Below are 14041 nucleotides of genomic sequence, written 5' to 3'. Positions count from 1 at the left end.
TTTCTATGTCCAGGACCAAAATATGTTGGTTGTAACAAGCGGTTATTTGAGTTACTGTTGCCTAATAAAATGGGTGGTAAGTGTATAAAATTATCTAAAAAGACTGAATGTCAAATGCTATCCAAGTTACAGGTGCCTGAACACTCTTGGGACAATGCATTACAAAAACATTCTTTAATAAAACACTGAAACCACAACAGCTTCTGCTCCACGGTGAATAACTTCTTACAAAAATTGTGAACATGCTTCACTTCATTTTTCTGTACAGTTCCATCTGATACACATGGTACAGTATCAAAAGGGTTTGGAAAGGTGAAACAAATTCTTCTATGTAGTTTATTTAAAAAAGAACTTTTGCTGCGTAGATGCATCTAGTCTTGTTGTTCTAACAGCATAACAATTATACATAAAGGTTGAGAAGGTGTGCTCTTTAGCTCTGCTCCAGATTCATCATTTTCTGAAAGCCTTTACATATCCTCCACACTCCATTTATAGGCCGCTTCCTGCACAGCCTTTTTATCTGCCATCCTCTGGTAGCGTTTCTGTTCAAAACCATTTGACCTGCAAGACACAAATAAAATAACCCTATTAATTATGATACGACAAGCTAAAAGGCCAAAGACAATCCATTCAATTAGGCGCAAATTTAATATAGACGTGGAAAAAAATGATCACAATTTCTTTACCATTAATGTGCAAAATGACAAACTGATGTGTGTATTAAAAACATTCAATATTAAACTACAGTTCTGTCCTCAACAGTTTTCCTCTGTCACCGATGCACAAACTCTACCTGTCAACTCCGTCCCAGCGGTACCCCGGTGGAATATTGAACCGGTTTGGAGGTGGAGCAGGGCCTTTATATCGAGGTTTCTCTACAAAAAATCAAAACAAACATACAAATAAATAAAAATACAAACAGTAGCAAAAACAAAACTGCTGCTATTTAAAAGCTTCTTACAAGGATTGACCTGGTGAAATAAAATAAAGTCATAAATAAAATAAAAAATATATAATGTTAAACACCTTGTGTTTTTGTGCCACGGTCCTTTTTACGCCTGAGCATTGCAGCCATAGGATCGCCTTCTCTTTCCTGTTCTCTCAACATGCGGTCAAGATCCTCATCGTCACGGTGACGTGCCAGTGGCTTCTGGGCTTCGTGCAGCGCGTCCTCAAGTTTCTGCTGATGCATCTGGCTCTGTGCCAACCTATACATACATTTTAACATAAACCATTGAACCACTTTTATAATTTTTTATGTGGATATAATCACATAAACTGTGATATTTGAAATGATCATGCACATTTACCCTTTTCCCCACTGAGCGTATTTCTCGTCTCTTGCCGCTTTTTCACCAGCTTTCTTTTTCTGTTCATTTCTCTCTGAATCCAGATCCCTCCTTTTGCCACTTTTGTCTCTGAAAATCGTCTGAGCGTTACGCGATTCATCTGGTCAAAGGGGATGAATGGGTAAGTATGTAGAAACTTCATTATTTAATTTTAGGACTAAATAAAATACGACAATATAGATGATAAGCTGAAATGAGATGCAAAGCTGTATGAAGCTCTTCAATCAATGGGTGTAAAAATATCTTAAGAGAGAAAAGTTGATGAAACCTTCAAGTGGCTGATTGTGTTTTTCTCTGCGTCTGTTATCCTCTTGCTCTTTCCTTAGAATGTCCACAGAAACCAGGCCTGCCTTTCCACCAGATAGCATCCTTTGGCCCTGGTTATAAAAAAAAAAAAGACAATTGAAAAATATAACATTTGAGTGAAATCAGATTTGACATTAATCTTTGTTCCAACACAGTCTGCTTACCTGTGACTGGCCTGGCCTACGAGGTGGTGACAAATCTCCATCCGAGTCCCTTCCACTCGGTGGCTGCCCCCTGGGTGGAGACTGGTCAGAGTCTGAGCCCCGTTTAGTTTTTGAGGGCCTCCTTGGGGGAGATTGGTCGGAGTCTGAGGCGTTTCCCTTCAGGGGCCTTTTCCTCGGGGGAGACGGATCCGAGTCTGAATCATGTCTATTCTGACCCTTCTTAGCCACCGCTGACCGATGAGGATCCGGTGAGCGTTTTTTACTTAACAAGGATGAGCTGAGCTTGCTTTTGTTGGAGGCTGAATCTGACAAAGACACAGTTAATTTGTTAATTTTCATTTTGTAATGCCTTTTAAACAAAAATTAAAGATTTATTATTAGATCAAGCTATGTCTTTAAAATAAATTTCAATTCAAAACTCATGTTAAATGGGTCTCTGCTTTTTACTTTTATTCATATGCCACACCAGATTCCACTTTACAATTTAAATGGATCACTCACCTTTACTTTGCATTTTTTCTGACTTTCCTGAACACTGTCTTGGTGGTGACAAGTCTGGGGAGTCATGGCGTCTTCTCCTGGGAGGAGAGACATCTGGAGAGTCGTGACGTCTTCTCTTGGGAGGAGAGACATCTGGAGAGTCATGATGTCTTCTCCTGGGATGAGAGACATCAGGAGAGTCGTGATGTCTTGTCCTGTGAGGAGAGACATCCGGAGAGTACTTCCGACTTCTCTTTGGTGGAGAGATGTCTGGAGAGTCATGCCGGCGTCTCCTCAGAGGTGAGACATCTGGAGAGTCATGCCGGGTCTTTTTGACAGGAGAATCCTGTCCTCTTCTCTTTGAAGACAACTCGGGTGAGTCATGTAGACCTCTGCTTAATGAGCCAGCCTCTGTACTTTGATGTTCTTTTCCATTTCCTTCCTCTGTGTCATCATTTTGGTCCACTTTTAGGAGAGGAAGTAAAACTATAGTAAACAACAGTCTTAACTTAATATTGCACAAATCCCTCCTACTTCTGTGACTTCTTATTTACCTCCAATTACTTTCCATCTGTTGCTGGTCCTAAAAACTTCCATCTGTTTCACTTCCTCAGGTCGATCATCAATCACCTCAGCAATCTGAACAATTAACAAAAGATTAAGTTTTAAAACAGAACTTGTTGACATAACAAAATTACCCAAACTACAAGCATACCCATTTAATACAATAGATTAGATTTCAGCATTAAGTAAACGGCCTGTATTTGTATAGCGCTTTACTTAGTCCCTAAGGACCCCAAAGCGCTTTACACGTTCAGTCATCCACCCATTCACACACTGGTGATGGCAAGCTAAATTGTAGCCACAGCCGCCCTGGGGCGCACTGACAGAGGCGAGGCTGCCGGACACTGGCGCCACCGGGCCCTCTGACCAGTGGTGTCCCAAATCATCAGGCGCATTTTTATTGTTTAAAAGAACCCCTCATATACAGGAACATATATAGCATATGTTTCCGTAATCATTTCAACTGAATGAATGGATAGGTTAGCCAGGTAGCTAGCTAACGTCATCTTACCACCGGAGCTTCTTCTTCATCCTCTTCCTCAATCTCCGTCTGCTGTGTGACCATCTGTTTCCAATCTATGTCATCGTCCACTATTTTAAGTCTTGAATCAAAGAAGTAAACACGAGTAAGTTATTACATTAGGCAGTGAGGAAAACAGCGCTGCACAACAACAGAGTCGTTAACTAGCTTAACGGCTAACAAATACAGCTAAATCTGCGGCAAAAGTCGACTAAACCGTCGCCACCGGCTCACCCCTTCTCGGGAACCTTGCGCCGCTTCTTTTTTGCCTTTCCTTTAGATTTCAGGGAATCATCGTCGGCTGATAAATAACGTTTTAGGTACTCAGCCTTGGAGAGTTCCTGTCCTTTCTTACTGCCTGTGGAAGCAGCCATCATTGTGTTGTTAGAAACTACGGGTGGCGCTGAGGTTCAAGAATGCCAGTTCGGATAGAGGATGCAAAGGATAGACTGAGATTGAGGCAGCCAAGCAAGCATGCCTAAATTGTAAACAATAATATTATTAATAAATTCGAAATAAGGGCAGTATAGTTAGCAAATATAATAATACAAATAAATTAATACAAATAAATCATGAAAGGGTTTTGAGGAATATCCCATTGTTAAATCCAATTTCACTCCAGGTGCAGTGCTGTGAAAGTATTTGTGTGATAAACCACATTTTTTGCTGAGGTGCAAAAGCGAGAGTGAAATAAGTGAACACCAACTGTGTAGTTATATAGTTTTAATTGATATCAGTAAGAGGAAGTTAAACTATCACCAAAAAATTGTCAGTCATGTGTTGGTATTGTTTCTATGTCATCAAAACAATGTTGGTCCAGGATTACTGACACTTACTGACACCATCACTTTATCAATGCTGGTCATCATGCCCTTTTGCTGCTAAAGTATTTAGTATTTAGTATTTAGTATTTATTTATTTATTGTCATTGTCAAGAACAATGAAATTGCGTTTGGGGCTTCCATACAACCCCAAAAAAAGAAGAAAATAATAAATACCCCTTAAAACCCAAGTGTACATATTTAACCCAGTGTGACTCCAATGCAATAAGACAATCCTTAGCAATAATGTTCGTAGAAATTCAGACAAAGACCTGAGAAACATGACAAAATACAGCAATGCAACCCATTCAATATTATTGTACTGTGAGATATGATATCAGATATGATAGTTATCTATTTAAGAAAGAGGGGGGGGGGGGGGCAGGAGGGGGAAGAGAATAAAGATATGATGCACCAATGCAGACCAGTTCATTGCTATTAAGAAGTTGGATATGGTTATTGTCCGTGAGAGGGGGGCAGAGAGTTCAGGAGCCTCGCAGCCTGTGGATACAGGCTGTTGGCCAGTCTGGATGTTCTGGCCTGTATAGACCTGTACCTTCTCCCTGAGGGCAGCAGATGGAAAAGGTGGCGCGCAGGGTGATGTTGGTCCCGCAGGATACTGTGCACCCTCCTCAGACAGCGAGTGGGGAAGATATTACTGATCTCTGGCAGACTTGTTCCAATAATTCTGCCAGCTTCTTTCACCACCCGCTGGAGTGCTTGCTGATCGGCCTTGGTGCAGCTGGGGAACCACACTAGAAATCCATACGTCAGAACGCTGCTGATGGCACAGTTGTAGAAGTTCAACATCAGAGATCTGGGAATGTGTGCGCTCCGCAGTCTCCTCAGGTAGTAGAGGCGCTGTTGGGCCTTCCGTACAACTGAGGTGATATGGTTGCCCCAGGACAGGTCCTCGGTCACAGTTACCCCCAAGAATTTAAAACTGCTCACCCTCTCCACCGCCTCACTGCCAATGAAGAGAGGCAGATGGTTGTTATGACCCCTCTTCCGGAAATCTACAATGATCTCCTTGGTCTTTTTGGTGTTTAAGACCAAGTTATTGTCGTGGCACCATGACTCTAGTTGTTGCACCTCTGTCCTATAGTTTGTCTCATCATTGTTGGATATAAGTCCGAGCACCTACTTTTCTATACCTATACTCTAGGGGTGCAACGATACTCGTATCGATATTGAACCGTTCGATACAGTGCTTTTGGTTCGGTACGCATATAAGATAAGATAACTTTTATTAGTCCCACACGTGGGAAATTTGTTTTGTCACAGCAGGAAGTGGACAGTGCAAAAGTTGTGAGGCAAAAATTAGAATACAATAAGAATAAATACAGTACACAACTGTACAGAATAGAATAAAATAAAATAAATATACAATAAGATAAAAATAGAATACAAATACAAATACTATATACAACTGAGTAAAAATACAACGATGACAGAAAGGATTATTGCACTTAGTATTATTGCATATGTATGGATGTGTGTGCTTAATCAGTTAAAGTCTTTATTATGGAGTCTGACAGCAGTGGGGAGGAAAGACCTGCGAAATCTCTCCGTCCCACACCGTGGGTGCCGCAGTCTCCCACTGAAGGAGCTGCTCAGTGCTGTCACAGTCTGCTGCATGGGGTGGGAGATGTTGTCCATCAGGGATGACAGCTTAGCCGCCGTTCTCCTGTCACTCACCACCTCCACTGGGTTCAGAGGGCATCCTAGAACAGAGCTGGCCCTTCGGATCACCCTGTTCAGTCTCTTCCTGTCCCCAGCAGAGATGCTGCCGCCCCAGCAGACCACACCATAAAAGATAGCAGAAGCCACAACAGAGTCATAGAAGGTCTTCAGGAGTGGGCCCTCCACTCCAAACGACCTGAGTCTCCGCAGCAGGTACAGCCTGCTCTGCCCTTTCCTGTAGAGGGCGTCTGAGTTATGAGTCCAGTCCAGTCTGTTGTTCAGATGAACACCAAGGTACCTGTAGCTGTCCACAGCCTCAATGTCCATACCTTGGATGTTCAGTGGTTGCAGTGGAGAATGCTTGTGCCTGCGGAAGTCTACCACCAGTTCCTTGGTTTTACTGGCGTTGATCTGGAGGTAGTTCAGCTGGCACCAGTCCACAAAGTCTTGAGTCAGTCCTCTGTACTCCTTGTCGTCCCCATCAGTGATGAGGCCGACTATTGCAGAGTCATCAGAGAACTTCTGCAGGAAGCACTGGGTGGAATTGTGGGAGAAGTCTGCAGTGTAGATGGTGAAGAGGAACGGAGCCAGAACCGTTCCCTGTGGGGCCCCCGTACTGCAGACGACCCTGTCCGACACACAGCCCTGAGTCCTCACATACTGTGGTCGGTCGGTGAGGTAGTCCAGGATCCAGGTAGTGAGGTGATGGTCCACTCCAGAGTTCTCCAGCTTGTCCTTTAGAACCGAGGGAAGAATGGTGTTGAAGGCACTGGAGAAATCAAAGAACATGATTCTCCCAGTGCTTCCAGCGGTCTCCAGGTGAGCGAGGGAACGATGTAGGAGGTGAATGACGGCATCATCCGCTCCAATGCCAGGCTGGTAGGCAAACTGAAGTGGGTCCAGTGATGAGCTTATTAGGCGCCGAAGCTGAGCCAGGACCAACCGCTCCAGGGTCTTCATCAGGTGGGATGTCAGAGCCACCGGCCTGTAGCTGTTGAGGTCCTTGGGGTGTGAAGTCTTTGGCACTGGTACAACACAGGAGGTTTTCCAGAGCTGTGGGACTCTTCCCAACCTCAGGCTCAGGTTGAAGAGGTGCTCCATCACCCCACACAGTTGGTCCGCGCAGGACCTGACGACCCTCGAGCTGATGCCATCTGGACCCGCTGCCTTCTTGCCATTAATCCTCCTCAGTTCCCTCCTAACCTGGGTGGTTGAGAGAGACAGGCTGGAGCCTTGTGTTGAGTGTGTATTGGATGCTGCAGTTGGGGGTGGGGGGGAGTGAGCAGGGTGAATAGAGGAGGTGTGAAGTGTCTGAGGTGGAACAGCAGCAGTGGGGGTGGGTGAGTCTGCAGCCGATGTTGCAGACTGCCTCATGGCTGAATCAAATCTGTTGAAGAAATGATTCAGTTCATTTGCCCACCTCACATCCCTCGCAGGCAGTATCGAACAATACACAATTTTTAATTTATTTTATCAACTTTCCTTCTGACGATGCTGTCTGTGTTGAGTGCTCAGTGGATCTGCGCTCGACAGTGCAGCCTAGGCGGAGTAGTCGAACGCAGATTCACTGAGCGCAGGGCAAGCTAGCGAGACAGAAGTTAAACTCTCCTTGCAACATGGCAAATTGAACCTTCCCCACCCTAATTCAGAATCAGAATCAGAATCAGAAAGGGTTTTATTGCCAAATGTTGAGCGGGTTTACAACATTAGGAAATTGCTGCGGTGCTTCAGTGCAGACATATTGTTATAAATTAAGCTTAAATAGACATGAAAATAAAAATGGGAATAAGAATTAAAAGTGCTAAGTAGATAGATAGATATATACATGATATATACATGAGTGCAGGTGGTGATCAGTGCCAAACATGGAATGATGCAGTGAACACAGCGTAGGTTCATGTATTAGTGGTGGGAACAGTCATACGGTTATTGTTCATGTGTTCAACAGCAGAGGAGAAGAAACTGTTCTTTTGAGTTAATATATATATATATATAATTTTAATAAATGACAAATTAAAAAGGCATGAACATTTTTTTTTGTATCGAAAAAATATCGAACTGTGACACCAAAGTATCAAACCGAACCGTGAATTTTGTGTATCGTTGCACCCCTACTATACTCCATACTGGTACCCAGGTTGTTGCACTGTATTTATTTGTATTACTTTATTACTTGTTATTCTGTTTTTTAAATCTGTTTTTTTTTTTTTTAAATTCTGTTTCTTCATTATTCTGTTTCTTTTCGCTTTTCGCTCTCTGTACGTAATTTTCATTCCACCTCATGTAAACTTGTGATGCAAATGACAATAAAGCTTCCTTGGATCCTTGAATCAGCATTGCGACTGACCTGTGATAATGTCTGAGCATCCAAGAAGTTGGCTAATTCAATTATCACTGGCAAACCAATGTGAGTAAACTGTAAACTAATCTGGCTAAACTAAATAGCAAACCTAACTTAAAAATGTATTTACTATATTCTATAAATTAATAAAGAAAAAACTTATACTGACTATTTGTTCTAGGAGAGAGTTTTATATAAACAAGCACATATTTGAGGACATTGCAACGTTATGACATTACAACAAAATGATTGGTCAGTACCAATGTTGATCCTGGATTAGCATTATTATACGGATGCAACACCAACACAAGGACATCAGATACACTGTCACTCATCATGAAAAACAGCATGCCAGAGTCATGCCATGGCCTCAACATAAAAGACAATACCTCTTACAAATACCTCTGTCATGAGAGTGATAAACACACAGTGCAACATTATAGATTACAGATTAAGTTACTAAACTGCTGATCTTTTGTCTTGATGCATGCTCAGTCATCCAGGTAATGAAATCCCAAAAAATGGATTCTGTTCATTTGGATGTAACATTTTGAGTGGGAGAAACACTTCGTAACTCATCCAAGTGACTTCTTCAGTCTCAACTGTCTGCAGGTTTCCTCAATCTCAAAAACCGTGCCTTTGCAGAATTACTAAAACTAGCACCACTGGCAAACAGTGGGTTGTGAGGTAGTTTCTTGATCATTAACCATTTATGACTGTCACTGCTCAGTGACAGAAATACTTATGAGCCCCTGAAACAAGCCCAGGAAGTGGTAACAGGAAGAGGGTGATAGATTGTCTGAAGCAGTTAGAACAACTGCTTCAGCCATTGTTATACACAGACACAAATTTTCAGAGGCTTAGAAGTAATTGAACAAATTAGCATTAAATATAAGAAAAGTCAATGACTGAAGTCTCTCTCTGTCTTCATATTTCTCAGTAACTTCAGTAAACACATGTTCTGTTGGGCTGAGATCAGGTGAATGGCTTAGCTAGTGAAAAATATCTCATTTCTTTACCTCAAGAAACTCTTGGGTTGCTTTTACAGTAAGCTTTGGGTCATTATACATTTGCACTGTGAGCCACCATTTGATCAATTTTACAGCATTTGGCTGAATATGAGCGCAGAGTATTGCGCTGTACAATTCACAGTTCATCCTGCTACTTCTATCAGCAGTCACATCATTAATAAACACTAGTGAACCGGTTCCACTGGCAGCCATATATTCTCATGCCATAACACTGACTCCACCATGTCTGACAGATGAAGTGGTGTACTTTGTCACCTCGCAGTTTCAGACATGCAGATTTTCAGTAAGGTCAACAAGTTGTTGGACAATGACAGACCTTTTAAAATTCCCCCTCTCTGCACGATATATAATTAAAAAACAAAGCAAACAAAAAAAAACAACCGCGATGTGATTGAAGTCCATACCACAGGCTATACCCAGGGACAGTCTATATTGTGTACCTTTAGGACCAATTGTCCTAAAACTCGGTCACCTATAACACCTTAAAGTTTCTGGCTTTGATCCTCAACCCGTTGGTAGGCAACTCTAAACATTACATCCAGAACAGTTAGTTTCGGTCATTGTGCAAGGGTACTGTTTATTCATGTTACAGCAACTCATGAGTGAATGAACATGGTGCAATAAAAGTACTTTTAAAAGTAAATTTTTCCAAACTCTTACATGTACTTAAATTTACTGGAGTAGGGTTAGGGGTTGCCACTTCAGCATGCAGTGAAATTCTATACTCTTGCTAATAACCTACTAATTTTATTCAGGCGTGTTGCAACAGGGACACATGGAAAAGTTTCCGGACACCGGTCCTCGAGGACTGGAGTTTGAGACCCCTGCTCTAGTCTAACCTCCCTGGTACCTGTCCTAGCCTGTGTAACACAGACTTCCTCCCACCCGTAGGGTTGCAGCAATATCTAATGCGTGCATCACCTTTTGCCCTTAAATGGTGTCAAATTTGTAAGGAAAATGTGAGTTGAGCACCAGAGTTGAGTATGTGGGTTGCGGCCATGAAAAATTTGCCAATAACAAACAGTTTATTTTGCTATTGACACTTGTTGGGTGTCGTTTATAGAATTCTGAAAAAACAAGCCACATCCACAATTTAAGATTTTATTCTTTTAACAAATAGGGGCGTCAATAACATGTGGAAGAACAATACGCAGCCACAACAGCCTGGTATCTCAGCCTCATGCTGGTCACCAGGTTGGCCACACACTGCAACTCAGCCAGTGTGTGACCAAGTGCTGTGTTGGTCACTCTGTTAAATGGGGTTGTGTCCTTGTTTTATTTTGTTACATTTTTGGAAGAACCAAACTGCAGGTTCAGAGAGTGTTTCATTTTGCAACAACAGTATGTCATTGATATCTATGATCAACTACTTATTCCAAGACAAAACCAAGTTCCCGAAGGATGTACTAAAATATATTCTGTAGATACCATCCAAGATGTTGGGTCTAAATACCCCCTTTACGAAGTTCTACCAGAGTACTGCACTCAAGCTTGTATCTTTTTCCGACTTCTACAAGTTCATTTTTTTTGTGATTAATATTTTATTGTGCTTTTAGAACACTACAGTCCACTGCAGAGACAGGTTACATCACATAAAAAAAAACATCAGCATAGCAGCAGAACAGTAGAGAATACAAAACCAAAATGAGGGGGGACAAACAAAGCAAGAGAAACAAAAAAACAACAACAAACAAACCAAAAAAAACAAAAACAACAACAACAACAAAAAAGAAACAAAAACAGCCAGCCTTTGACTATGTGGGTCTCACTGCATGCCACACTCTGACATCCCTGAGAGTGCTTTGTCAGAATTCCAATGTCTGTCCCACTCTAAGTTCTAGTCTGATCCTTTTATTCTGGACAGATATGGATCCCACTTCAGATGGAAACTCTCCACTTTGTTCAGAAGCCTGTATGAGAGTTGTTCTAGTGCAGCGAGTCTCCCTAGTTGAATATGCCATACAGAGACAGGTGGGGTGGAAGGGGCCTTCCACTGGGAGATAATGAGTTTACGCCCCAGCATCAATGCAGTCTGTACCCACTCAGCAGCTTTAGGCGGAGCATATTTAAGGAGTGATGGGTCCCCCAAAACAAATATAGTCTTGGTGAAAAAGGAATATCCCATCGTATGGTTGATTTGATAAAGTCATGTATCTCAGTCCAAAAGATTTGGGTTTTAGGAAAGGGCCAAATCATATGGGTCAATGTGCCCACCCCAGTCTAACATCTCCAGCATTCAGGGGACTGCATGAGGTTTGTCCTATACAGTCTATGTGGCGACCAGTAAATTCAGTGTAGTAATATGAATTGGATTAGTCTCGTTCTAAGTTCCCTGGACACCTTTTTACTATTCTGCAAAATTGTAGTCCATTCCTGATCTGTAAAAACCACATCAAGGTCAGATTCCCAAGCTAACCGGAGGGTGGGTAGCCCTTTACTCGTGCCCTTAACAAGCACTGAGTAATATTTAGAGACTTCACGACCTCCCCCAAAGATTTATTTTGATGTAGCTGAGATATTCAATAGTTGGAGGTGGTGTGGAGGAGGAACCAAAGGTTTTCAGCAATAAGTGCCGGAGCTGCAGGTACCTCCAAAACTGACTCTGTGGCAACTGAAACTGTTCTTTAAGGTCGTTGAAGGACTTGAGAGTTCTCCCCTGATTAGAGATGAGTATTGATAAGATTTTCACGATTCCGATTCCATTTTCGATTCTGTTTAACGATTCGATTCTTTATTCTTTTTAAAAAAAGAGAACACTAAGGTCGCTTAGCTTAGAACTTTGTTTTATATCTTCTCTTTGAACAAGATAGAAATTTAGGAGTAACATGGCCTTACAAACCCAACAGTGAGATCTTAAGAGATCCACAGCCTACGGCTCTTCAATGGGTCACAGGGTCCCCAGGAAAAAAAATTGTAAATGTAAAATAATATAATAAATATAAAGTGTAACATAAATTATTCTGTAGCAATTACACAAGAATATCCAGTAATGTCCCTGCCTACAATTAATCACATTCACTTACCGAAAATCGGGGCCATATGCTGTGGCAAATGGGTGCAAGCCTTTGACCACAAACTTAGTCACTGCTAATATGCTAATATGCACTGTTAGTTGATTATTTACCTGCCGCATTAACGGGAGAGGATGGGCAAACATTACCGCTGCTTCTGGGTTGAGATTCACGAGTCCGGAGCGGAATTAAAAACACGACATTCATTTAAGGTTATCACGTGTTTTGTGAGCAAATGCTTTTGCATATTCGTAGTGTTTCCTCCCTTAAATGAAATATCTACTTTTCAAGTATTGCAAGTCGCCCTGTTGTCATCCATTCTCGTAAAGTATAAACAAACTTTTGAGCGTTTGAGCCGCTTAGGCGCCGTGTTTCCTGCCAGGTAAATGAAGCTCCGCAACATGGTGACGTCATTCGGGGCGACTGGAATCGATAAGGGAATCGTTTGCAAAAATGGCAAACAATTCCAAGGAATTGAAACAGTGGAAACCGGTTCTCAACAAGAGCCGGTTTTCGATACCCATCCCTACCCCTGATACAGGTCTCCGAGAACAAGTATCCCTCTCTGGACCCACAGTCTCCAGAAAAATGGAATACAAGTTCATTTTTAGATAAAATTAAAATTTAACCTCAAGGCCCAAACACAGTCATTTTAACCTGTTTTCCTACCATCAAAATATTTATAAATACATTACACAGCACATTTCGACACCCAGACTGTTGAATGCTTTTATTTTCAAACTTTTCAATCCAGGAAAGCCAAATGGAAAATACAAAGTATAGATTTTATTTGAACAACAGAGTCTGCGTCTAACTAATCAAAAGGTTTTTAACCCATGAAGCAGTTCAGCAAACATGTAACGCAGCAAAAATACACTAAAGGTAGAAAAGTGTTTTAAATAATTAATTAATGACGGAAGACTCACTCTAGTTTACCTGAGTTAATTTATTTAAATTCAGCAAGAAAGGGAAAAAAATTCACTGTGGTGTGAACATAAACCAAAAAGCCAACAAATGGTGTCCACAACCTGAAAAATGGCACCATCTTGTGGCCTCTATCTGTCCCCGTAATTCCTTCAAAGCTTTGTGAACAAAACTGTCCCCGCTGACAGTTTTGTTCACCTGCAGAACGTTGAGCGGCTTCAGTCGATGACGTCACACGAGAGTCAGAACGCAAAACTAGCAAGGAAACCTATAACGTTCATCTCTGCATCATTATATTTGGATGTAATTGGTGGAGAAATATCAGTTAACACTTAGCAGCGTTCCTCACAGCATTCACTTGGCTTACTCTACATTTACATCGTGTTTTTAAAAAGCTTGCTAAAACGTTTTCAGACAATTTTAAACGACTTTCGACAGTCTGAAAGTTTTAAACCAGTCAGCTTAAAAGTTGGACAACTGTACCGACCAGTTTCCTTCAGACTGTTTTCATAAATCAAATGGAGACAGGAGACGGAGAGCATAACGACCCCATTCGAAGTAAGAGCGTGATTTCTCTTTTCAGTTTTCAGATGGATTATCTGACAGTTTGTTAGGGTTGCAATTGCAATTCGCCCGATGATCCGCTGGCTGCAAGTCGGTCTTTCATGTGGTGTCTTGACTGAAGAAAGCCTCGTTGTTTTGAGTCAAGTGATTCTTCAAGTGTCGCAAGATGAAATTGACGACAATCTTTCTAACAATGAAGAAGAGGCTGATATTCTTGCAGGAGGAATTGAAATTAATCCACCTCAGGAAGAAGAAGGACCCTGGGAAAATATCATAGCAGAGA

At 41.7% G+C, this 14041-nt stretch overlaps 1 protein-coding gene across 2 annotated transcripts; it reads right to left on the bottom strand.

The window, feature by feature from the left end:
- Nucleotides 1-155: 155 nt before the first annotated feature.
- Nucleotides 156-3834, bottom strand: bud13 (BUD13 homolog). Of its 2 annotated transcripts, XM_026182025.1 has the most exons (11): nucleotides 3618-3834; nucleotides 3375-3465; nucleotides 2854-2938; nucleotides 2609-2764; nucleotides 2321-2569; nucleotides 1820-2124; nucleotides 1618-1726; nucleotides 1311-1449; nucleotides 1027-1208; nucleotides 794-875; nucleotides 156-561 (listed from the first exon to the last, which is right to left on the bottom strand). In XM_026182025.1, the coding sequence occupies exons 1-11, from the start codon at nucleotides 3758-3760 to the stop codon at nucleotides 468-470; spliced, it is 1635 nt and encodes a 544-aa protein (XP_026037810.1). In that variant the 5' UTR covers nucleotides 3761-3834; the 3' UTR covers nucleotides 156-467. The 2 variants fall into 2 exon arrangements, with proteins under 2 accessions (XP_026037810.1, XP_026037809.1); XM_026182024.1 differs by having other exon boundaries at nucleotides 2321-2764.
- Nucleotides 3835-14041: the final 10207 nt, after the last annotated feature.

Source organism: Astatotilapia calliptera, chromosome 10, assembly GCF_900246225.1.
Source record: "Astatotilapia calliptera chromosome 10, fAstCal1.2, whole genome shotgun sequence".
Classification (NCBI taxonomy): Eukaryota; Metazoa; Chordata; class Actinopteri; order Cichliformes; family Cichlidae; genus Astatotilapia; species Astatotilapia calliptera.
This window is presented reverse-complemented; position numbering and strand designations above follow the sequence as displayed.

Bases quoted from the DNA above. Each gene is read 5' to 3' on its own strand.
- bud13 (XM_026182024.1), bottom strand. From the start codon at position 3,760: ATGATGGCTGCTTCCACAGGCAGTAAGAAAGGACAGGAACTCTCCAAG. The intron at 2,939-3,374 runs GTAAGATGACGT...TTAATTGTTCAG, and splicing joins ATGAAGAAGAAGCTCCGGTG to ATTGCTGAGGTGATTGATGA. The intron at 876-1,026 runs GTGTTTAACATT...GATTTTTTGTAG, and splicing joins CCGTGGCACAAAAACACAAG to AGAAACCTCGATATAAAGGC.